Raw genomic sequence first — 26704 nt, forward strand, 5'->3', positions numbered from 1 at the left:
TCTTTCATTTCTCCCATCACCTTCACCCATAATGTGAGCTCATTGTTTTTGATGAAGAAGTGTGCTCTAAAATGCCTTTTTTTCCTCCCCTCCTTCCTGTCCTCCCTACCCTCCATTTCTAGCACTGAGGATGAAGATCAAAGAAGTGAAAAAAGAAAACGGTGACAAAAAGATTATCCCCAAAAAGAAGAAGCCGCTGAAGCTGGGCCCGATCAAGAAGAAGGACCTGAAGAAGCTGGTCCTGTACCTGAAGAACGGGGCCGACTGCCCCTGCCACCAGCTGGACAACCTGAGCCACCATTTCCTCATCATGGGACGGAAAGTGAAGAGCCAGTACTTGCTGACAGCCATCCACAAGTGGGACAAGAAAAACAAGGAATTTAAAAACTTCATGAAGAAGATGAAAAACCACGAGTGCCCGACTTTCCAGTCGGTCTTTAAGTGATCCTCCTGGGGGTGTGGGTTGGGGCGGGAGCCGGTGGGTTGGGGCGAGGGGTGGGGGACGAGCGGGGACAACCCTGGGCCCGTGGCGGTCCACACACATTGCTCCTTCCCCTTGGTAGCGGACGTTGTAATCCAGTTGGCTTTGTTCTTGCAGCATACCCATTCCTCCTCCATAGCATGCTCCAGAACCCCATGTAGCTGATATTTAAAGCTGCACGTTAAGGTGAGGAAAGGACCATTTAGATTAGGAAGCCATTCTTAAGAGCTACGGTGTGAAACAGCACGGTGCTGTGCAAAGCCATTTCACCGGGAGACACAGCCACTACAGTAGAAGTGGGTTGCCAAGAGGAAAAAGGGGTTGGCCCGAGATATCTACAAACACCAGGTTTTGCCACCGCCCTGGGGGTATCGCAGATTGCTTGTGGATCCTAGCTAGCAAATCCGGACTCGTGGTGAACCTTGCTGCCTTCAGTCAGAGTGCTGTCTCTTCCTGCCTATAAAGACAGAAACACCATCGCACTTAGAATTTCAGACCAGTTCCAGCAAGTACTGGGGGCAAGGAAGAAAAGCTCAAGCCGAGCCTGCAATCGTGAGCACAAAGAAAGAAGGAGGCAGGCTATTGTCTGTTCTTCCGTCAGTCTTTCCAAGAGCTGTGAATCAGCCCTTCTGAGACGCCATGTAAGTGGCAGTTAGCGTCAGCCTTAGTGCGTGTGTGTACCTCCAGACACTGGGGTGGGGGCGGGGTGGCACGTGCCTGCCTTAGAAGGCACGGTGGGTACCAAGCCCATGGAGGCGGGGAGAGGCGGTGGTTTTCTGACTGAGAAGGCAGTGGTTAGTGGTTTCCAAAGCAACAGCTTTCCAGAAGACAAAGAGAAGGAGAAACGGTTTAGAACAGCCCAACAAACTGCTGAACATGGTGATGATGGAGTACAGAGCTTTGTGTCCCCGGGCCCTCTGTTTGTTCACCTCCTCCCTTGGAACGGCAACAACTGCAGAGTTCACTGTTCACCCCCACCCTCACACCGTCTCTACGAGGAATGTGGAAAAGATTGGAAGACGCAGGCCTCTTGATCCACTTGAGACCACTTTCTGTCTCCTGAGGCGTCTTCACTGGGAAACTGCCCCGCCCCCACCCGACAACTCCACAGCCACAGCCACAGCCACCTGGTCCTGTCTCGTGTGTAAGGAAGACGGACGTGTTCACCCTCTCCTCTTCACTGCTGGCCAGACCTCACAGTGCCTCCGTGTCTTCTCTTCCCCCTTAAGAAGCCATGATGTTAAACATGATTGCCCAGAGATGAAAGAAAGTAAAAAGGACTTGCCCGTCCCTGTACTGTCTTAGCTCCTCTCTTCCTCTTCCTGCAGAGGGGAAGCACTAGTGTCCCCATCCAAGGACATAGTTTCAAAGGCAAAACATCCCTGCAGGATTTCCTGAGTGCCCTGAGTTATTCCCAAAGCCTCTGTGTTTTCCTTAGAAAAACACCCTCTCCCCTCAAATGAACAAACAAAAACCCAGTTGCCGACAAGTTGGTCCTGACACCTGGGGACCTCCGGGGTGTCAGCATAAAGCAGGGCCCCATTGGGTTGTCAAGTGCTGGTGTTTGGAAGGAGATCATCAGGACTTCCTTTTGAGAGATCGCTGAGGGGACTCAAACCATCCGGCGGTCTTTCAGGTACCACCTTCCCTGCTTGACCCACCTAGGGACGCCTGTACTTAAAAAAGCCATGCACGAAAACGTTCCCCCTCAAAACAGTGTCATTTTTCTTGGTCAATGTACAGGAAGCCATTCCAAACACAAACCAATACATAATACAAGTTTCTTCCCCGAAGATTGAGTGTTGACTCAGTGACATGGCAAAGACTTTAGTAATCATTCTTCTAAACCAAATCAAACCTAGCCCACTGCCATCGACTTGATTCTGACTCACGGCCTTCCTAACGTAGGGTTTCTGAGGCTGGAAATCTTTTCAGGAGCAGACAGCCAGCCTCAGCTTTTTCCTGAGGAGCGGCTTTGTGGGTTTGAACCACTGACAGCGCAGTTAGCAGGCCAACATGTAACCCACAGCGGTACCAGGACTCCTGCAGGGTGAGCATTTGTAACGGTGTCGCTCTAGTGACCCTGGTCCAACACACACACACATACACACACCCCACCCCACCCCTTATTAACTTCTGGAGCCTCCAGTCTGAGAAACAGCCTGCCAATCTAGGTTTACACCGGAGTTTTGGGAGAGAACTAACCTTGCACAATTAGACCATCATTTTGACATCTTTTTAATATCTCCCCCTCCCCGACCTTTAGCCACAGAGTGTTGGGGAAATGTAAGTGATTTACTTGCGACTCGGGATGGCTTTGTTGTACATAGCACACATTTTACTGCCCCCAACACCCCCCGCCCATCAAAGGCAGTCATTTCACAAGAGCATGGCTGGGTTTTCCTTTGGGTTAATTAACGCAAGAGTTTGCACACTTTGCCATTTGGGATACATGCATCATGCAGCCCCAAACGGAACCCGACCCGCTGCCATCGAATCAAGGCGGACTCACAGCCACCCTACAGGACAGAGACTGCGCCCGAAGGTGGTAAACCTTTATGAGCCCAGAGAGAGCGTCTTTCTCCTGAGGAGCAGCTGGTGGGCTCGAACTGCCGATCGTGCCGCTGACAGCCTAACACCTGACAGCACCACTGGGGCTCCCTTGCCATGCAGCGACACCCTCTTTTCCAAGGCATGGGCAGCATTAGATGGTCTTTTCTGGGCTTATTAGCCGTCAGAGCAGAAGTTTCTGGTAGATTCGGTGGCCCAGCTCGGCAACTTGCAAATTGGGAGTTCTCAAGAAGTGACGGCATGTTCAGAAAGTTCAGAATAAGTTGGAAGTGCAGATCACAGCTGTGGGCCTGTCCCCCATCCTCAGAGGCCCTGGGTTTGGGAATGGCCCCTGTACTCCATGACGTTAGACGCACACCAGCCTGGCCTCTCACCCATTGATCGGCAATGTTAGGGTGCAAAAAGAGGCTCTGGGTGAAGCTGTGTTTTTCTCAGTGAAAGCTAGAACGAGACCAACATGCCGTCTCATTGACTAGATGATTCGGTGCTTTCTCAGAAAAGGGAGGTCCATCTCTGATCGGGTAATTTTGTCTCTGGGGAGTCATTCTGGGCTGAGTCTCGTCAGGTGGTTGGAAGACCTCAGGCTGAAGAGGAGGGGTCATCTTACAAGACAGACTGTGAGGTGGAACCAAAGAGTGTTTTCTGTAAAGCATTCCGTGCATCACCTGGCCCTTGGTGTCCATGGATCAGCACCGAGTCCTACCCTAGGCAGGATCCAGCCAATGCTCCTGCTTTGGTGAGGGTCTGTAAATGACAGCAATCCCCTTGTCCAAAACTCGACCCGGTTTTTCTCACCACGCTCCAAGACACGTCGCTCTGTTGTTAAGTCCCGAGATGTGGTGATCTCAGATGACCTGCTTTAGAAGCGTCCTGTCAGCAGCTTCCATGTCACAGTGTACTGCCTGTCCTAGCCCATCACCAGCCGTCACGTAGAGCACACACAGAACCCCTCTCCTCAAGTTTCTTCACGTAGCACCCCTCTCTCAGAGCCCTACTCTTTCCCTAAAGCTTTGAATACTGTGAAAATGTTTTACATTCCATTTCATTTGTGGTGTTTTTTTTAAGACGGCATTTTACCAGATGTTTTGATGTTATCACTTATGTTAATAGTAATTCCCGTATGTGTTCATTTTATTTTCATGCTTTTCCTGTTATGTATCAATATTCACTTGACTAAAATCACTCAATCAATACTTTGAGTTGTGACTACCTTTTTTTCCTCCCTCCAGTCATCCCCCCTCACTCTCAACACTATACATGTAACCCTCTCGTGTGCATTTTTTGTTTAATGTTGTATTTTGGTCCCGGTTCAATAGCTTTCCAATGGGAGCTGGGTGTGGGTGGGCTGAAGGAACACCTGGGAGGCCCCCTGGCTATACCGCCCCCCCACCCCCCTTCCCCAGGGCCCACTCTCACCATCTGCTCCTATGAATAACTTCCAGAAGTGTTTCTCCTGGCTGTGTGCGTGTGTTTCAGATCAGAGAGAAGGTTAAATACTTGCTCGACAAGAATGCATTTTCCAGCCCTGCCGGAGTTACTTCTCTGCATTTCTGGGTTCAGATGCTCCTTTGGACCTGATTCCAACAAAACATTGAAAACACTTTTCTATCTGGTGTCTTAGACCTGAGAGGATACCTTGCCCAACCTTTAATTTACAGATGAGGAAGCTGTAGTTTGGGGCCCTGGGGCCAAGAGCATTTCTGGAACTAGAACCTGGAGCTCCTAATCCCAGTGGTAGAGAGACAATGTCTGAATTATCTGCTGAACTTCTTGTTGGACCTAGAGACCCAGCTGTCCCATGTTCATGTCCATTGCTTCTCGCTGAAGGGATTCTTCAGTGTGACATTTAATTCTCTTAGCACTTGTAGTGATAACTTTAGTTGGTAGCTTTCCTTGATTTATAAGGTATCTCCAAACCTGGTGGCATAATGGTTACACATGGGGCTGCAATCCCAAAGGTCAGCAGCTCAAAACCTCCAGTTATTCCAGTGGAGAAAGACAGGGCTTTCCACTCCCACAAACATTTCGTCTTGGAAACTCAAGGGGAAGTTCTACCCTGTCCTATCAAGTCATTATGTGTCAGCATCAACTCAGTGGTGAGAAAAACCACAGAAGGCTGGTATTTTTACCAGGGATTGAGCAAACCCTCCAAAATCACCCCAGACCAGACCCAAGCAGAGAGCTGTGACGAGAACTTGGAAAACTGCATGCAAGCCATGCTCCAATCCAGAAAGACTTTCACACACCTGGGCACCTGGCTGGTAAACTAGTGATGCTTTAGCTCAGCCAATGAAGATATTGGCCTTTTCTGTCTGGGTGTAGATGTCACTGTCACCCCCTGGGAGCTCTCCCCACTCCCAAACAACCCTCATTGCCATTAAATCTATTCTGACTCAGAGTGACTCTTTAGGACAGGATAGAACTGCCCCTGTGGGGTCACGAGACTAACTTTTTACAGGAACGGAAAGATTCTCATCTCCTATGGAGTGGCTGGTAGTTTCGAACTGCTGACCTTGTGGCTATCCGCCAATGCATAACTACTACCCCACCAGGGCTCCTGGCCCTCTCCATTCACTTTGCTGCCTTGAGTCCTTTTTTGTTGTTAAAGCAGAAAAAAGATGATGTACCAAAGCATCTTGTCTGCAGCTGCTGCCGTCACTGGCGTTTTGGGCACCCAGGGACTAAGATGTCACGGACTTTGTGCTTGAGAAATGCTGGCGGCACCACAGAAGGACCGGCTTTCCTCTAATCAGCACAGCACCCACTCGCTTCCCTGCACCCTACCGGCTCCCTTCTGGCTGCCTGCTGTCAGGTCCATGGAAAACTACCCTGTAGCACTCAGGAACTGTCCCAATGGTTTCCTAGGCTGTCATCGTGACAGGAGACGGCCACCCGGTCTTTTTATCTTCCATGGTTGCCACTGGGTTTAAACTGCCCACCCTTGGGTTAGCAGCTGGACCTTTGACCTTTGGGCTCCTTAGCACTCCTATCCAGATGCACTCCCAGAGGCTAGGTCTCAGCATTGGCCAAGTTAAGTGGATGGATCTTCTACAGCTACCTGGGCCCAGTAGGACCAGCCAAAAGAAACCTCTCCCACCATCCAATGGTAATCAAATTCAAAAATCCCAAACCCACTGCCACCGAGTTGGAGCTCAGAGCAACCCTATAGGATGGGGTAGAACTGCCCTTGGAAGTTTCCCAGACTACTCTATGGAAGTGGAAAGTACTAGCTTTCTTCCGATCACATGTAATCGAATCATTCTCCCTGGTTTAGCACCTGGGGGTGGGGGGAGCTTGCAAACACAGGCGGCTGGCTTCCGGCTGGCTTCCGGCTGGCTTCCGGCTGGCTTCCGGCTGGCTTCCGGCTGGCTTCCGGCTGGCTTCCGGCTGGCTTCCGGCTGGCTTCCGGCTGGCTTCCGGCTGGCTTCCGGCTGGCTTCCGGCTGGCTTCCGGCTGGCTTCCGGCTGGCTTCCGGCTGGCTTCCGGCTGGCTTCCGGCTGGCTTGAAAGTTCTGACGAGGAATGCTTTCCCTCTGACCTTTGACCTTGGAGCCAGGGGCCCAGGTTCTCCCATGTCAGCAGTCCACTTGGTCTTGGTTTGTGAAGCGCTCTGAAGGGACACGTGCTGCCCAGGGACAGGAGGCGGGCATTTCCTTTTATCCTCTAGCCCCATGCTTCAGGCTACCACCATCTTTCCAGAGATTCCATCAGTTGTTTTCAGGTGGTTTTAGTTACTAAGAGGTAAGTTAGATGCACTAGTGAATGGGCCCTAAGGCTTTCCTTTATAACTGGGCAGGTCTGGCTCTCCGGCATGGACTTCTGCACATGAATGCCTGCGAGTCTGAGGGGCAGGGTGGACATGCAAGTGCTAGGTCTGCATCCTGCATCCATAACGGGCTCTGGGGTGGGGCTGAGCTGCTGGCCCCAAGAGCAGGCTGGATGGAAAGGCTCCATGACTACACAGTGCCCACATGCCCCATTTCCATGACACCATCTCTGTGTCCACCGTACAGAGCCCATTCCAGCAACTGTGACTTGTCAGGAAAATCAACCCACAGGCAAGCCTCTCCAACCATCCTAGAGCAGGGGGCTCATCCTGGCCACTGTGATGGCCCCAGATCCTGAGGACAGCGTCTTCTTTCTCAGTCTCCACTTGTCTGGGGAACTCAAACACGTTTTCCTTTGAAATCTATGAGCCATCAAGGCTGACTCCCCAAGCCCCAGACCTACGCGGGGCCATGGTAGTTAGTTAACCAGCCGGTGCCAGAGCCTGATGCGGTTTCTGCCACGATATCCAACCGCCAACGTGATCCGACAACAGAATGGAGCCTTTTTGTGCTTCATTTGCCCACATGGGGCAGTTTCACACTCAGGTGGTGGGAGGAGCCACGCAAGAGGTGTGGGAAGGGGCGGGAGGCAGACTGAAACATTTGGAGGTGAAATCCCACCTCTCTGATGAATTGCGGCTAGCCTGCCCAGCCGCCTGAGTTCCTGGGGGAGGAGGCCTTAGGAATTCCGGGCAGGCAGCTTTGGGGGAGTGGGGGTGGGTTGGAGATGAGTACCAGAGCAAGCTCCAAATAGGAGCCGAGCGCTCCCGTGTCACTGTACATCTGCGGACTATTTAGATAAGGCAGGGCTGTAGTTAATCCCGGAGCGCGTGGTTTGCTTAAATGGAGGGAGGGTTGCATGTGCGCGCCGAAGGAGAGAAAGAGGAGGTGGCAGGAAGGAGAAAGGAGCCAGCGATTTTCCACAGCTGAAATCCTACCAAGTGGTTTTAATTAGGATGACCTTCCCATCACCTGAGTAGTGCCAGGAGTGGCAGAATCGGAGGGGGCGGGGGTGGGGAGGATGATGGATTCAGGATTCTCGTGGGCTGGTGCGTGGGCGGGCAGCGAAGCTCGGCTGTGGACTGCAGTCACGTCCAGGGAGAAGTTCATCTCCCCCAGGAGTGCCTACGTCCGTCCAGAGCCCTCAGGCTGTGCGCCCTGCTCAAGCCCTGCCCATATTGGATTAGCGTTCCAAAAAGGGAATTAGGGAGAAAGGGGGGAGACCCTGCCAAAAACGCTTCATCCACGACCCCACCCCTGGTGTAGTTTCTAATGATTCATACCCGCGCCCGCAGTCGCTAGTGGGGTGGACTTTGAGGGACGCCGTTCCCAGTTTGGCGGCCGAGCTGTTGTCCAGATTGCTCAGGCAGATCTGGGTAAGTTGGCCTCTTTGCCCAGAAGATGAAGCCCATCATCTGAAAGAAGAACGCGTTCCGATGCCAACACCGCACGGCCGATTTCACCATGTGGCCCTGGGGCAGCCACAGTGGGTTCCACAGAATTAACTAGATTCCTTCAGGGTCAGAGCTCCCTCCCAAGGCTGGCAGTGAAGACCATGGGGAATCTAAAGTTGGCTGCCAGTCTTGGCAGGTTTCTCAGTGGCTCCTAGCGGCGGTACATCCCTCCAGGGGCTGGCAAAGGCAGCCCCGACCTGGGCCAGGCTCTGGGGCAGCCCCAAGGCCTCCCGCAGGGGCACACGAAGAGGCAGCCAGTAGTCACCAGAGGGGAGACAAAAGCGCCAGCCCGTGAACTGCGACAAATGTCAGCACTGCAGGGCCTTCCTCCCTTGACGCTGCCTTGCCAAGCAGTGCCACACAGCCCTTCTCTGTGCCCTTTGCTGCTGCTCCTCCTGGCAGTGCCGGTGCTGGCAGCTCCTTAGGTAAGGCTGGAGATGATGGTGGAGGCATCCTACGACAGTGAGGGGTTACACCAGCGCAAAGAACAAAAACTCACCTAGAAACCCCTAGGAGATAGTGTGACCAAGAAAAAGACTCATGTAGTCATGGGACTTCATGAAGCCGGTGTGGACTCTTCAAGCAGGCGCCTAGCAGCATTATGAGCATTTCCATCTGAAAATGCTGCCATCGAGCCGACGCTGACTCCTGGTGACCCCATAGGACAGGGTAGAATTGCCCCTCTCATTTTTGCAGACTGTAACTCTTTACGGGGTAGTCGAAAGCCCCATCTTTCTCCCTCAGCTTCGAACTGCTGATGTTGTGGTTAGAAACCCGACTGGAAACCACTCTGCCACCAGAGCTCCTATTTCCGTCCTTGACCTTCTGCTCTGTGGCCTGAGCCGGGCAGCGTAGCTCGACTTTACAAACACAAAACACTCTTTACCGTGTGAAGATTCACAGAGCCGACCATCACTTTTACATTCAGCAATTCACACCCATTCTGATTCAAGTCATCCTTTACAACCCTTTCATGTCCCATCGCTTATCTCACATGCTCTGTGGTTTTCCTGGTTCGGTTCCTCCTTTTCTCCTAACCCTCTGAATGTATCAGAGGGCAAAGGCTGTCATTTTGATCTTCAATGGTTGATCACTCAAACGAAGAGGTGAGTTCACTTCAAGGCCTGAAGCATAAGGGCCCTAGTCTTGGGGGTCTGGCCAGTCTCCGTCCTATCAGTAAGCCTGGTCTCATATGATTTTGAGTGTTGTTCCACATTTTTCTCCCACTCTCTCCAGGACCTTCTAATGGGATCCGCTTCAGGGCAGTAGGCAGTGGTAGCTGGGTACCAGCTAGTTCTGCTCTCAGGGCTGTGGAGAACGAAGTTTCTGAATCCATTAGTCCGTTGGACTAATCGTTTCCATATGGTTTTTGTTTTTAATTTCATCACTCTTCTCTCTTCTGGACAAACAAATAAAGAAGATTACCCACCAAACCAAAACTAAAACACCCAAACCTGTTGTCACTGACTCGCCTTCAACCCATGGACTCTGGTGTTACTGAGCAGACCTGCTCCGCAGGGCTTGCTTGGCCGTCATCATTACAGAAACTGATCTCTAGGCTTTCCCCCCATGGCATCATTTGCTGCATGGGTTCAAAGCACAGATCTGTAGGTGAGTACCCACCCACTGCTAATGAGTCAATTCTGACTCATAGCACCCATATATAGATATGGTTTCAGGATATATATATATATATATATATATATATATATATATATATATATACATACATATAAACAGTTTTACTGGCACATAGTCCATATATCATACAATTCAATAAATTTAATCATATCAAGAAGAGTTGTACAATCATTACCACAACTGAGGATGTACATCTTTTTTTACATATATGTATCATTTTATTGGGGGCTCTTACAGCTCTTGTAACCATCCAAACATCAATTGTAACAAGCCCATTTGTACATATGTGAAGTTTACATTTTGATGGAAGGAGAGAGCCTCGTATCTTTCCTGTGGAGCAGCTGGTAAGTTAGTCTGATGACCTTGAGGCTAGCCATCTAGGCCTTCCCCACACCAGCACCAGATGAGCAGCCAGGGCTCTGAACCAGGCCTGCAAGGTGGTTTTCTTTCTTTCTCCCCCCTTCTGGTTTGACTCCTTGCTGGAAATTTGCATACAGCATTTTAAGAGGAGCCCCTGGGGAACTTGTTCAGATGTAGATTCTGATCCAATATCACTGGGAGCTCATTCTATAGATTGCCTTGGAGTTGATCTGACTCAGAGTGACTCTGTAGGTCAGAGAAGAACTCACTGCCCCCTAGAGTCTGCTAAGGTGGACCATCTTTATGCAGGCAGACTGCCACCTCTTTTTTCTGCAGAGCAGCAGCTGGTGGGCTTGAACTGTCAGTCTTCTGATCAGTAACGCCCCAACCCTCAACACCCTGAAACGCCTAAACTCATTGCTATTAAATCAGGCCTCACTGGTTGCAGGCCTAAAGGCCAGGGGAGAACCACCCCAGAAGGCACACAAGCAGATCACCACGTCTTTCTCCTGCCGAGCGAGGGGCTGGCAGGTTCCCACTGCCTGCCTTTTGGTTACTAGCCCAACAAACACTCAACCTATTCCACCCCCAGGGCTCCTGATAGCTGAGGGGGGAATGAACATTCTCAACAGGGGGGGTGGGTAGAACCAGAATGAACCAGTTCAAAGCCCACCCTTGAACCTGAACCATGTCCAGAGAAAAATCTCTCTCCTGACTCACTCTTTCCTCCCACCTGGTGGATAGAAATGTCTTTGTTCAGAAGAAGTGGTTTTTAACTGCAGGGAGAAAAGAGATCCAGCTTCTAAATCAAGGCAAATAAAATGCATGTGTTTCTAAAGGGGCACACACGTGCTGACACGCACACGCGCACACACATCTGTGCGTTCGCGTTCCCACATGGCCCCACGCTGGGAGCACAGGGGAAGGGTCACAGCTTTGCCCCCGGCGAAGTGGTTTTTTTTTTTTTTTTTCCAGAACACAAACAGCTCCATGTCTTCATTTGTTGCTATCGTTGTTGTAATCACTGTTATGTGTTTCAATGATTGTGAGAGGCATGCAGAATGTTTGTGCTCTTGTAATTGCTTGTTTCCTACTGAAATTTCCATGTTAAACCCTTTCATTGTTTTCATTATCGCTTACCCAATATTCTGCCTCACCAGGAAGGCCGATCACAGCCTGTTGGTATTGATTATGGGACTCCTGGTGCCCTGCTCGCTGGCGGGCAGGCAGGCAGCTGTCGTGCCTGCCGCAGGAATTCATGGCTGTGCGTTCTGCTGGGTTGCAGGGCCGGCGGGGCAGCTGGTCCGGTCTGGGCTGCTGAGCCGAGCATCAGAGGAAGACTTGACAAGGGCCTGGCCTGCCTCCTGACTCTGGACGAGGCCAAATGCAGAGTGCATTTTGCACCTCCACCCCAACTATTTGAGAGGAAATGCGACCCTTGTGTTTCTGATTTCTGTGCACTTAACTCATTAAAATGTTGATTTACAAAGGGTTTGTGATGTCCAAACAAACCTCTGGGACCTCTCTTTCCAGCCAGCCTCCCCCTCCCCCACCCCTTGGTGTCTTTCATGGGGAGGGTAGGTGGGAAGAAGGAATCAAAAATTTTGTCTTTGAACCGGGAAGCCACATTCCATCAGGAATAAAACTTGGCCTCTCGGGCAGGAAAGTAGACCTTTGGAATTGATTGGGTTCTCTCTTGGATGAATCATGCGCTTCTAAACCTAATCAGAACCACCTGGACTTTCTCAAAGCCCAGTCACTGTCCAGGCATTGCATTTGAACTTGACCCATGCTGAAAATGAGCCAGGGCACATTAAAAGGCGGACCAGTGTCCATTTACAGGAATAAATGTATGTCCACAGAGAGCACTCAGAATCCTGGGACAAAGAGTCATGCTTGGCTCCCCTCTTTCATTTGAAATCCCTGGTGACTGCCCAGGATGAGCATTCATTTACTCCTTTAAAAAAAACAAAAAAAAAATACAACCATTCCAAGAATTTAGGTGAATTATCTTACAGGATTCATATAAAATTTGTTCAAAATGGGGCTTAAAAGACTCACTCACACTCTATTACAAATTCCACCATGGTGTCTTCTTGGGCCACCAAAGATTTTAAGGCAATCTTGAGCTTTTTTTTCCACTTCTTCTAGGAAACACACTTTCTTTCTTTCTTTATTCCTTCTTCCCTCCCTTCTTCATCTTTCCTCCCCTCCCCTCAGTGTTCCTTCTTTTCCTCCCTCCCCCTCTCCCAGCTCGTATTTCCCAGCTGGTGTGAAATGAGCACATCTCTTCTCAAGGTTCATGTGGATGGATGGAGAGGAGTCCTAGTGGCACAGTGGTTGTGCATTGAGCTGCTAACTGAAAGGTCAGCAGTTCGAAACCATCAGCTGCTCCATGAGAGAACTCTCTAGTCCTATAAAGTGTTATAGTCAGAAACACACCCGGGCAATTATATCTCTTTCCTATAGGCTCACCATGAGTCAGAATCTACTCGATGGCCATGAGTTTCTTTTGTCGTCGTTGTTGTTAGATGGATGTGGATGGATATCTGTGTGTGTCTGAGTGTGAGATAGTAGTGGATATCAGTGTTAGACAAGGTAGGTTCTGGTGCTTGGATATACAAGAAGGCTTCAAAAAAGTTAGTGGAAAAGTTGCATGATCCTTGGATTCCATTTCCCCATAACCTTTTTGCAACCCTCTTATACATCCTTGTGTCTATGTTGATGCATGCGTGTAGCGTGGCTCCAGTCCCTGGTCTCTGAGACCTTCTGTCCCTCCTATCTAGGTTTCTGTCCAGCCAGCACCAACCTCACTTGGTGCACAGTGGGATGTTACTGTGTGTAGTGCCAAGCTTTTGTTTTGTGTTGATCACTTTTGTTTCTTTTAAGACTTGGAGTCACTTCAAAAGTCATGGGCACGATGAGGAACATAACAATGTACCCACTCCTCTGTACCGACCCCTCCATTACCACTGCGCCAAGAATGGCGCTTTGCACATGGTTTCTCCTCACCGGGCTTGGACTGGAGGGTTAAGAAAACAAGAGGAAGGACCAGAAACCAACGGACTGCAGTGTGTGGTGAATCGTGCCCATGCAGGTCTCTCCCCATCTAGAGGACGAGGCTGGGTAGCCTTCCAATTGCTTTGCTTTTCCTGCCTTGGAGCCCCTTCCCCAAGTACTATTGAGCGGGTGGCACTGTCAATGGACCCAGTTCTGTTTTGCGCTTACAAATTCCTTTAAGTACATTAAAGGCTGGCCTGGCCTCACAGACGGTGTCCATCGGCTGCTGACATACCAAGGCAATTACAGAGAAGCTGCTTTTCCAGTATTCCTTTGGCAGGGGCCCCAGCAGCTGACTCCGGCTCCGAAAGCACCGAGCCGGAGCCCTGGATGTTGAGTACTGACTGTAAGATGATTTCAGCTCCTTGTCTCCCACAATGATTTCATGGCCACCGTGGAACCACTTACTGATGATGAGGGGCTTCAAAAATTTCATGGAAAAAAATCCCAAATCCTTTCATTTTTCCATGGTTTTTTTCCAAGCCTTTTTGTACTTAGGATAACTCCTTCTCGTGCCAGTACAGGCTGTCACTGGGTTTGGAATGTCCAACTTCTGCTTGCCCTTTCATGTGATATAAGTTTACCCTCATTTTGAAGAAACACCACTTGCAATCACTTCTTCATCCCAATCACCATTATTTGCTGCCCAGACAGCTTCAGAATCATCGAAGAGGCTTTGAGATTGTTCTGGTACTAACCAAGCCCATTGCTGTAAAGCCGATTCTGATTCATTGCTACACTATAGGGTAGGGTAGAGCGGCCCCGGTGGGCTTCCCAGACTGTAGCCATTGATGAAAGCAGACGGCCGCGTCTCTTGCTCATGGGGCAGGGGAAGCTCCAGCCCAATGCCTAACCCACTGTGTAACCAGGTTTCCTTTCTTGGACCAAAACAAAATGGAACCGACTCAAAGCTGTCGAGCTGGTTATGATTCATAGTGACCCTAGAGGATAGAGTAAAACTACACTGTGGGTTTCCTAGGCTGTATATTTTTATGAGGGCAGACAGTCACCTTGTTCTCTTGAGGGGTGGATGGTTGGTTTGAACCACTGACCTTGTGGTTAGAAGCCCAACACGCAATCTACAACTCCACCAGAGCGCTTTTCTTGCACTAAAAACCTAAAACACCAAAAACCAACCTCACAGCCATCAAATCAAACTCACAGCAGCCCTGCAGGACGTGGTGGAACTGCCCCTGCGAGTCTCTGACACTGCGACTGTTCACAGGAGTAGAAAGTGTCATCCTTCTCCTGTGGAGCAGCTGGAGGTTTCACACTGCTGACCTTATGGCTGCGGTTCTCAACCTGTGGGTTGCGACCCCTGTGGGGGTACAATGGCCCTTTCACAGATGTCACCCGATTCGTAACGGTAGCAAAATGACAGTGATGAAGTAGCAAAGAAAACAATTTTATGGTTGGTGGGAGGGGGGTAGTCACCACAAACTGAGGAACTATATGAAAAGGTCGAGGCATGAGGAAGGTAGAGAACCACTGACTTCTGGATCTTACCCCAATGACTAACTGCTACACCACCAGGGTCCCCATCTGGGACTACGGTAAAGCAGTGTATAACCGAGAGACTGCCTCCGGTCAAGGGCTGAGCTGGTCAACACACTTGGGTTCAGTTGGGATCTTCTAGGTGAAGCCAATTCTTTACAATTCCTTATGGAAAGACCTAGAAAGCCTGTTCAAAAGGTATGAAAGAAACATCACCACAATATTCATTCAGACAACAGCACCCCCCATCCCACCAAAATAAATAAATTAAAAATGGTTGCATATATTTAGCTTAAGTCTGCCCAGGAAGGGATTCTGATAACCTCGTACGCTGTCTTTGACACAGGAGAGAGCAGAAAGGAGGGCTGGCTTCTAACCCAGTGACCCTCGGCTTTATGGGAATTAACGGAAACATCCTGGGCATAACTTGCATTCTTCAGGATGAGGTTTCATGTTTGCTCTTGCTCTCCCTTCACGACATCTCAGAGATGATGGGAATCACCGTGCCTTCTCTCCTGGGCATTTCTGGTCAGAAAAGTGTTTGAAAGTCCAGGAATATGTGAGCTGGAACTGAGTGTAGCCAACCCTTATTTCTGAATGATTTACGCAGTTTAACTCCTCTCTAATGGGAAAAAGAAGACACACACACACACACACACACACACACACACACACACACACCCAGAAACCCATGAAATGCTTTTTCCACCTCCTCCCTGCCACATTAGGAGCTACAAAAGAAAAACAGCTACACCAAAATCACAAGTCATCAGGTCTCACACAGTGGCAAGATTTTCCAGCTGCAGCAGACAAGTTCCTCATCACACACACACACACACACACACACACTCATACACTTCTAGACAGCTCAGCCAACTTCCTCTAGAGTGACCCACTGTCTCATGGCCTCCCAGCCTGCCTACCGCAGAGCACTGGACACCTTCCCTGACCTTGCAGGCCTTGGGCTGTCTCGGGGGAAAGTGCTTAGACTTGACCAAGAGGCTCACAGCTTTACCTGTACGGCCCTGCTCCTCACTGCTGGCGTGAGAGGAGGGAGCTTGGACTAAGGGTTCCTGCCTTAGAAATGTACCTGAGAAGCCTTGTCTATCAGTGAACAAAGCTCTCAAAGCTGCTACCTTCTCTTCTGCATACTATATTTACCTTTTTTTTAACCTATTCGTTTTGCATCTTTCTTTCTTTCCTATTCATTTTCTTACAGTCATCATCACTATCATCATTAATCATGTTCCCTCATTTTTCTCACCCCCCACCCCCCAGCTTCCCCTTTCCTTCCATTGCCTTTGCTCGCGAGGTGCTCCACTTTCTTTCCTCAGACTCCAGGCTACTGACAGACACTGACAACATGGGGAGGGGCTGGGCTCTCCCGAGCCACGAAGCAGGAAGGTTTGGCTCAGAGACCCCCTTTCAGTCTGGGCTTCTGGCAGGGCATCTTTTCACATTTTAGGAAGGCAAGCAGCCTCCAAGAGGAGGCAAACCCATTCCTAATGCTCTCCATCCTCCTTAGAATGCCTTTGACTTAGGGCAGCCAAGTTGACGTACAGTAGGGGCATCATGACTGAACTGCAGGAAGAGTTGCCCTTCTGAGAAGAGGGATAGAGGTGGGTCTGCTTGCTGCAGGGATGAAATGTGGTCCATTGTGCTTGTCCACGGCTGGCCGGTGTGGGCCTCCCCCAGATGCTGGAGCAAAAGCAAACCACGGCTGTTTTCCAGCTGGGCGGTGCATTCCTTCCACAGCTCATCACCCCGTCACCAAGCCTCATGTCTACCATGCGCACTGGGGGCCTTGGCAAAAGTGGTTTCCCTTCACACGACACAGACCTGTCTTGCATCTGTCAAGTCAACGCCCCCATCTTGGGACAATTGGCGTTTGGGGTCTGACACCCTGATAGGCAGCAAGAGGGCTGAGTGAGATGAAGGGACACTTCCAGCTGGATTCAACCAGGGGACAGCCAGGGTCCTGATCTTCTGAAGGGCTTGAGAGGCACAGAACCCCTCAAAAGTGTCCATTTAAGCAACAAAGCATTTTCCCCGAGTGCTCTTGGAATTTCTTGGGCTGCTGTCCATGAGAGCACAGCCCATTTTGGCCCTGGAGGGTAGGGAGAACAGACAAGCCCTACTGCTCTCTGCCCTGCCTGCTCCATCTGGAGGGAGGGGTGTCTGTGGTCTTCAATCAGGGGTACTCATCAGCTTTGTTGGGCAACCACTCTGCACACTATCATGAAGGAAGCCAAGAGGAAGCACAAAGATTTCTACCCCCAAATATCTTATCATCGCATATGGAACATGAGACATGAGTAAAGATATGCACAGTGTTGGGTAGGAAGTGAGAGAGGAGAGTGAGCAACGCTTGGTGATGAGGCAGGTCTGTTGCTGGACCTGGACACAGAGCTGCAGCCAAGTGCATCGACATCAGTACTTCCAGAAGTCTGGAAAACTGCCATGGTCTTCATCCCAACCTTCCACCAATGTTGGAAGCCCCCTCCAAGCAGATTCAGATCGGGTAGGTGAACAGAAAGTCTTACTTTCTCTGGGGTCCTCAGTAGCCAATCTCTTCCCTAAAACGACTTTTTGCTATTTCTAACCATGTGCGCTGGACTAGAGGGGAAATCATGCTCTTTTTTTCACCTTGCATTTTTCTCAGCCTCTGGACGAAGGAATAACCTCCTTTACGTGTAGCAGAAAGTGGAGACTATGCTAAATGAAAATGTCAAGTCCTTACTCAAGTTCAATCTTCCCCTCTCCCCCACAGCCTCAGAAACCCAGAGAGGAGAAAATCAAAGGTCAAAATCTCTGTCACTGAGTTGATTTTGACTAACAGGACAGGGGAGGACTGCTCCTGTGGAGAAGAAAGGCAGGGTGGATGCTGTGATCATGTTCTTACCACTCCTTCCTCCTCCTCCTCTTCCACTATGTCTTCTGACTGGGGGCGGGGTGGGGCAGGAGGTCAGCAGAGGAGGCAGACATGGATGAGAATCACCTCTTAGGCCAGTGTCATGGCAGCCTGGGGTAGGTGATTTCTAGTTGGTAGATACACAAAACTAGGCTCTTTTGCTTGTGGGGAACTTTTGCTTTGGATCCCCAAACCCATGAAGATCACCTATCTTTTAGCTGGCACAAGCAGCAACCCCTCAGTTCCTGCTCCCCTGTCGGCTGCGGTCACCTGGCCCTGGAGAGAGCTCTTGTGAGAGGGGTCCTTATGTAATGTGGGCCTAGCCCTCATTTTGGGCCCTGCCAGACTCTGGAAGGTCCCTTCCAATGTAGCTTTTTCAGCACTCTGCCTTTTCAAGTAACCTACCCTTTGCCTCCAGGAAGGGCCCCGGTGGTACCACAGGATACCCAGTGGATTGCTAACTGCAAGGTCAGCAGTTTGAAACCATCAGCCACTCTGAGGGAGAAGATGAAGTTTTCAACTCCCATAAAGAGTTACAGTCTCAGAAATGCACAGGGGCAGCTCTACCCTCTCCTGAAGGGTCTCTGTGAGTCAGCATCGATTCCCTGGCTGTGAGTTTGCCTTCAGGAGTCTCCTTTTGAGAGTCAGACATCAGTTCCTGGGGACCTCACACTCCAAGGGATATTCTTTATAGTCCCCAGGAACTCTCCTCTTGGCTATTTTCTGTTCTAGCCCCAAGGCCTCCCTTTTGGAGTTGAGGAGTGGACTAACTAAGGGGACATGCAAATGTTCCACTTTTACCAGGCTGTCAGAACGACACCCCCTTCCCAGAAATACATTCCGCTCTATCTTTCTCTCCCACCCTCATTAAGTGGTGGAAAGTGATTGGTGTTTCAGGCAGGGGCCTGACAGGAGCCAGAGTACACACATTACCTTAACAGAGATAAGGCAATAAAATTGATTGTTAACCATAAGCCTCAGATCATTGGGAAGACAAAGCCAACCACTTAGATGTATGGAATCAGCGCTCCACTGCTGACAGAAAGTTTGGCCACATGGACCCACCCAGTGGCTCTTCAGGAAACAGGCCCAGTGATCTGCTCTGGTAGAGATGACAGCCAGGAAATCTCGAGGAGGAAGTTCGACTCTGTGACATGGGTTGCTATGAGCTGCAATTGACTTGATGGTACTCAACAGCAACGACCCGATAGCGAGGCGATTGTAGCTATAGCAACCCTTCAGGAAACAGACGGACGTGGCCAGAATTATAGAAATGTAAAGTCATCGCCTACCTTGAGTGGTAACAGGGCCTCCAATTGTTCTCCTGTCATCACTAACTAGAATCTGGACAGACTATGTAAACTGGACACCATCAGATGCTGGATCCTGGATCACAGGCAGTGCAGGACCTGATCTTTAAAAGAAAAAAAAAAGGGGGTACATCCTACCATTTCCCTGGCTCTCTGCAGAGAGCCAATGTTTGAACCAGGACACAGGGTGAAGGAGTGGCGATGAGGCCCCGCAGACCTGCGGAGTTTAGGAGAATCCAGGGAGATGGGGGTCACAGCTGGAAATTGTGTGGTAGAACAGTGGGAATGAAAGAGCTGTCTAGGGAAAGAGCTACAGAAACAAGCACAGGATCCCCGGGAGTCTCTGACTCAATACCAGTGAGCACATGATAGGATGACAGTCTGTGATCGGGCAAAGAACAAGTGTTCATGGAAAAACACTGAGAAGTTGATGGCCGTTTCTAGCGCTCACACAGAACTGGGACTCACTATTTCCCGCAGGCAGAACGAAGACACCTGCTCCGTGTTAACTTTCTGCATCGTCAGCTTTCCACGAGATGAATCTGCAGAGCACCCTGACTAGCATGGTAGCCATGGACTTGACTTGTACTGGGCTAGATGTTTTCTCGAAATAAAATTACTTCTTGATGGAAACATCTGTCTTATACATATATGTGTGTCACCGTGTCTGCTTCTCTGGACAACCCAGCCTAACATCCCAGCCATATCAACAATTACATTAAATGTGAGTTGTTTAACACTAAAACATAGAGTTTGCCAGTCTGAATAAAGTAACAAAGCCTTACAAGAGATGCACTTTAAATAAGTTGCAAAAGGTAATTTTAAAATATTTTGATACTCTTCTCAACTTCTTACAGGGAGTTCCAACACTCCTCAATGTTCCAAGCTGCTGCAGGAACCTCTGCCCAACCTCCGCAATACCAAAGCAGGCAATCCACCAGCCTTCTGGGCCACTCCCCTGAGAGGGAGGTCACAGGAGGATAAAGTGGTAGATTAATTCCATAGTGAAATAAGCTGTAGGCAGTTCGAAGAAGCACTCCTACAAGTCTCCCAGAGAGAGCCAGTGCTCTTCGACTCCCTGGAAAATGGCACCTGGATTATCTGAAACAACACAACGCAAACAACCATCAGCCCTAACAACCTCAACGAAAAAACGGGAGAAACAAAAGGCAATGGAAGCAGATGTCCTGGACATAATGACATGCGTAGAAGAAGCAGACATTGAGCAGCCACAGAAAAAAATTTTCAGAATGGTACTTGGAGTCATACAGGATATAAAGGAAACAATACAGAAAAGGGATGAAATGATAGAGGAGATAAAAGCCATAAATCAAAGGGAAATACAGGAGCTTAGGGAAGACAAAACAAAAACCAGTAGTAGAAACATAGACCTCGAGAATCAACTGGAGGAAGCAGAGAACTGCATGAATGACTTGGAGGACAGCCAAGCAGACTTTAACAAATGTGAACAAAAATCTAATAAGATCATCAGAGAAGCTGAAGAAAATTTAAGAGCTATGTCTGATGCTATGAAGCAGAACAACATTAGAATTATTGGTTTACTGGAGGAAGACACAACAAAGAAGTCACCTGCAACAATAGTCAGAGAATTCTTGGAGGAAAACTTCCCCAGCTTAATGAATGAAAACTGGGAAACCATTCAAGAGGCTGAAAGTTAGACTAGATCCAAAGAAGACATCACCAAGGCACATAATAGTTAAATTATCCAACTTTGAGGAAAAGGAGAAAATCACTAGAGGAGCTAGGGAAAAACAATCAATCACATATAAAGGTTCCCAAACAAAAATATGCTCAGACTTATCAGCAGAAACTATGAAGAAGAGGAGAGAGTGGAGTAACATATCTCAAAAATTGAAGGAAAACAATGCAAATCCAAGAATACTCTACTCAGCCAAATTATCGATCAAGATCGATGGAGAAGTAAGAGTATTCCCAGACAAGGTAAAACTCAAAGAATATGTTAGAAGAAACCCATCCCTACAAAAGATCCTAGCTGACCCATTATGGGCAGAAGAACAACACTCACCAAGCATAAATACGAGACTGTCACATAAAACAACCTCACCCAGAGGGCAAAAAAGAGAAAACAGACCTCAAGATAGCATTGGCTTAAGGTTGGAAAGAATTAAAAGTCTGCTGAGGTAAGCTTAAAAAATTCAAAAGGAACATAGAGAAAAAGCTACGTTATACAAACATTCCTGGGGTGAAGACCAGGTAATATGGCAGGGACCAGACCAAATACAGGGGTACACATGGTATACAACTAAAAAGGAGGTGGGGAAAGGAAAAAAATAATAAAAAAGAAATGGGTAGTGGGGGCACAGGGCACTAACCCACCCAGGGAAGGGCATTGTTTATATCTCCACAGGGAAAAAGGGGCCAGGCTTCAACCCAGTGCTCCAAGACGTGAATGCAACATGTCGGCGTGGAGTGGGGAACCAGTGGAGAGGTCTGGGGGGCTGGCCCCATTCCCAGTTACTGAGTGGACACCTTCCCCTCCCCTCAGAAGAATTTATATCAAAGGACGACACTGAATCTGCAGCTCCAGGAGAGGAACATATCTGATCTGAGCACACAGGAGCAGATGAAGGGGGAGGAGGAGAGAGTGGAGCATATCCTGGCCCACCAGGCCTTGAGGATGATGTTCCCAATAAGAGCAGCCAGCCACAGAGAGGACCACATGGCCGAACCCACTATGAGACATGACGCCCCTGACTGACCCATAGCCCTATAGGGGACAACACCAGAGACACAGTGTGGGAATTGCACCCGATCTGATTGCGCCACACTGAGACAAAACATTAACGGTTTGCAACAGAACAGCAAGGGAATGGAGTGGCGAGGTCACCAGGGAATGCTGAAAGTGGACTTTGGGGCTAGGGCATGGTGCCTCAATACACTTGACTGGAAAACACTCCTAAAGGCCAACAAACATTCCTTGAACTAACTACAAGCTTCTCTTTCTTGTGTGCTTCTTTTTGTCATTTGTTTGTTGTTATTGTTTTGTTGTATATTGTTGCTTGGTTTTGCTTGTCTTGTTTATATGCATGTTATTATCTCTGAAGGTCTGTCTAAATAAGATAGGCTGGATGAAAAATGGGAGAAGAAAACGCGACTAACAGTTGCGTGGGGACATGGGTGAGGGGGAGGTGGGGGGAAAGGTAGTGGTGTTTATAAACCCAGGGACAAGGGAACAACAAGTGATCCAAATCGGTGGTGAGGAGGGTGTGGGAGGCCTGGTTGGGCATGATCAAGGGTAATGTAACTAAGAGGAATTGCTGAAACCCTGGTGGGGACTGAGCATGATGGTGGGACCGGAGGAAAGTCAAAGGAAAAAGAGGAAAGAGCTGGGAGGCAAAGGTCATTTATACAGGTCTAGATAAAGGCATGTACATATGCAAATATATTTATATATGAGGATGGGGAAATAGATTTATGTGCATATATTTATAGGTTTAGTATTAAGGTAGCAGAAGGACACTGGGACTCCACTCAAGTACTCCCTCAATGCAAGAATATACTTTCTTCTATTAAATTGGCATTCTATGATGCTCACCTTCCCAACACAACCGCTGAAGACAAGGAGGGTCAACAATCAAATGTGGGGAAGAAAACTGATGGTGCCTGGCTCTCAAAAGATATAGCATCTGGGGTCTTAAAGACTTAAAGGTAAACAAGTTGCCATCTGGCTCAGAAGCAACAAAGCCCACATGGAAGAAGCACACCAGCTTATGTGATCACAAAGTGTCAAAGGGATCAGGTATCAGACATCAAAGAACAAAAAATCTTACCATAGTGAATGAGGCGGGGAGTGCGGAGTGGAGACCCAAAGCCCAAAGCCCATTTGTGGGCCACTGTACATCCCCTTACAGAAGGGTCTTGGGGAGGAGACAAACCAGTCAGGGTGCAATGTAGCAACGATGAAAAATGCAACTTTCCTCTAGTTCCTAAATGCTCCCTCCCCCCCCACCACTATCATGATCTGAATTCTACCTTGCAAGTCTGGCTAGACCAGAGGATATACACTGGTATAGATGGGAACTGGAAGCACAGGGAATCCAGTGCGTATGATCCCCTCAGGATCAGTGGTGTGAGTAGCGATACTGGGAGGGCATAGGGAGGGTGGGCTGGAAAGGGGGAACCGATTTCAAGGATCTACATGTGACCTCCTTCCTTGGGGATGGACAACAGAAAAGTGGGTGTAGGGAGACATTGGACAGGAAAGATATGACAAAATAATAATTTATAAATGATGAAGAGTTCATGAGGGAGAGGGGAGTGGGGAGGGAGGGGAAAAATGAGGACCTTATGCCAGGGGCTTAAGGAGAGCAAATGTTTTGAGAATGATGAGGGCAATGAATGTATAAATGGGTTTTACACAATCGATGCATGTATGGATTGTGATAAGAGTTGTATGAACCCCTAATAAAATTATTTTTAAAAAGTCTATGGTAGATAAATAAATACATAAGTAATAAAATAAAATAAAATACTTTGGGCTAAATGAGATTAAAAATATTAAAATCAGTACTTGAGGTGGAATTTATAGTTGTAAGTGCTTAGATGAGGAAAGAAAAGTAAAAACCCAACAAAAACAAAACAAGGCAGTCATTTAACTGTTCCCTTAAAGCATTTAGGAAAAGCAAATTCTGCCCCAAACAGAAGGATGGAATGAAGCAATAAAGAAAAGAGTAAAGATAATAGTAGCTAGGGAAAAAATAGTAAAGATTTATGGAATAGAAAGGATAAAATTAGGGAAATATAAAGGAACTCCAGTGCTAGGTCTTCGAATAGGTCAATATAATTAATATATCACTAGCTAGACTGACAAAGAAAAAGGAAGGAAGGAAGGAAGGAAAGAAGGAAGGCAGGAAGGAAGTTAGAAGTAATCAGGATCAAGAATAAAAGAGAAGACATTGAAGGTCTTACACTCATGGGGCAAAAAGAATATTGTAAAAAACAACAACCCCCAACCCAAAAAAACATTGTCCCAATAAATGCCACAACCTAAATGAAAAGTACAATTCACTTTAAGACGCCAGTTGCCTCAGTAAGCAGTAAAAAATTCTGAATGGCTCCAAATTAGTCAAGGAAATTAAACCTCATAATGAAACAAACATTTAAGGAATGGATTACCCCAGTCCTGCACAAACTCTCCTAAGCCAGAGAAGGAAATACGTTGCTGCTCATTCCGTGGGGCCCTTGTTACCCAGACAGAGTGGTCACTTTCCCTGACACTCTTGACCTTCACCCACTCCAGCTCTTCCACTGGTCTCAGGAGACCTTTGAAGTTGCCCTTGGTAGCTGCCATCGGATCTGCCCTGACCCATGGCAAATCCATTCATAGTGGGACTAAATCCTGCACAACCCACTGGGATTCCTAGCTGTTTTTGTTGTTGTTCAGTTGATTTTTACAAAACTGAGTGCCAGGTCTTTCTTCCTGTTTCAGCCTGGAAGCACTTTGACAACACACAAACGTCCAGTGAAGCACAAGGGGTGGCTGCATCTGAGAAGCATTGGCCAAGAATCAACCAGGGGTCTCCAGACAAGAGACTTCTACCATGGAAATGCAGCAGCTGCCTTTACCTTCCCCAGATCCAAGGTGTCTTTATGCTCCTCTAAATCTTCTCTCCAGCAAAACTTGGCTCAAGATTACTTCTCTAGGAAGCATTCTCCCAATTATTTTATTATTATTATTAATCATTTTATTGGGGACTCATGGAGCTCTTATCACAATCCATCCATCCATCCATCCATCCATCCATCCATCCATCCATCCATCCATCTATCCATTGTGTCACGCACATTTGTATATTTGTTGCCATCATCATTCTCAAAACATTTTTTTCCTACTTGAGCCCTTGGTATCAGCTTCTCATTTTTTTCCACTTTCTCTACTCCCCCACAAACCCTTGATACTTTATAAATTATTTTTTTTCATGTCTTACGATGTCCGATGTCTCCCTTCATCCACTTTTCTGTTGTCTGTCCCTCGGGGAGGGAGTTATATGTAGATCATTGTGATCAGTTCCCCCTTTCTCTCCAACCTCCCCCTTCCCCTCCTAGTATTGCTGCTCTCATTATTGGTCCCGAGGGGTTTATCTGTGCTGGATTCCCTGTGTTTTCAGCTCTTATCTGTACCCATGTACATGCTCTGGTCCAGCCAGATTTGTAAGGTAGAATTGGGATCATGATAGTGGTGGGGAGGAAGCATTAAAAAACTAGAGGAAAGTTACATGTTTCATTGGTGCTATACTGCACCCTGACTGGCTCATTTCTTCCTTATGACCTTTCTGTAAGACATTATACAGTTGCCTACAGTTGGGCTTTGGGTCTCCACTCTGCACTCTCCCTCATTCACATTGATATGATTTTTTGTTCTGGGTCTTTGAAGCCTGATACCTGATTCTATCAACACCTCATTATCACACCTCATGGTGTGCTTCTTCTATATGGTCTTTGTTACTTCTCAGCTAGATGGCTGCTTGTTTGTCTTCAAGCCTTTAAGACCCCGGATGCTATATCTTTTGATAGCTGGGAACCATCAGCTTTCTTTCCCCACATTTGTTTATGTACCCATTTGTCTTCAGTGATCCTTTTGGGAAGGTGAACATCACAGAATGCTGGGTTATTAGAACAAAGTGTTCTTGCATTGAAGGAGTACTTGAGTAAAGGCCCAATGTCCACCTGCTACTTTGATACTGAACATATAAATAAATGTACATAGATCTATTTTCCTACCATTATATAAAAATATATTTACATATGTACATACCTGTATTTAAACCTCTAAAATGCCCTTTGCCTCCTACTTCTTTCCTCTATTTTCATTAATTTCCTCTTGTCCCACTATCTTGTTCAGCCTTCATTCGGTTTCAGTAATTCCTCTTGGTTATATTGCCCTTGATCAAGCCCTACCAGGCATCCTACGTCCTCCTCGCCATTGATTTTAGATCACTGCTATTCCCTTGTCCCTTCTCCACCTCCTCTCTCCCACACCTTCCCCCGTCACCCAACCATCAATCCCATTGTTTTCTCTTCTGGATTGTTTATCCCGCCCATCTTATCTAGATAGACATGCAGAGATAATAATAAGCACAAAAACAAGGCAGAGGAAAAACAAAGCAACAACAACAAGAAAAAAAAGCCTATAAATAGTTCTAGGTCTGTTTGTTGACCTTTAGGAGTGTTTCTGGTCAAGTCTGATGGGGTGCCATGCTATGGCCCACAGTCTATTTTTGGTGTTCACTGGGGACTTCGTTGCTTTGCTTCCCTTGCTGCTCTGTTGTACGCCCTCAGAGTTTCGCCCCAGTGTGGGGGGGGGGTCAGATTGGGCACAATTCTCGAATTACACCTCCAGTTTTGTCCCTTGTAGTGATATGGGTTACAGAGGGACGTCTTGTCTCATGGTGCGGGCCGCCTTGTAGTGATATGGCTTAGTGAAGGACGTCTTGTCTCATGGTGCAGGCCGGCCCTATAATCCTCTCTGTGCATTGGTGCTCTGAGCAGGAATATTGTCCTCTGGACTTGGTGGGCCAGGCTGTGCTCCACTCTATCCATCCCTCTGCGTTTGCT

The 26704-nt window shown here is 48.2% G+C and overlaps 1 protein-coding gene across 1 annotated transcript in view; it reads left to right on the forward strand.

Annotated features, from left to right (window-relative positions):
* SFRP1 (secreted frizzled related protein 1) overlaps window positions 1–4245 on the forward strand; it is a 54576-nt gene extending 50331 nt beyond the window's left edge. The window contains exon 3 of the mRNA XM_075556632.1: window positions 123–4245. Coding sequence (XP_075412747.1) covers window positions 123–445 — 323 coding nt within the window. The 3' untranslated portion in view covers window positions 446–4245. The remainder of the gene's footprint in view (window positions 1–122) is intronic.
* Window positions 4246–26704: the final 22459 nt, after the last annotated feature.

The sequence above is a fragment of the Tenrec ecaudatus genome, chromosome 8 (assembly GCF_050624435.1).
Source record: "Tenrec ecaudatus isolate mTenEca1 chromosome 8, mTenEca1.hap1, whole genome shotgun sequence".
NCBI classification, from domain to species: domain Eukaryota; kingdom Metazoa; phylum Chordata; class Mammalia; order Afrosoricida; family Tenrecidae; genus Tenrec; species Tenrec ecaudatus.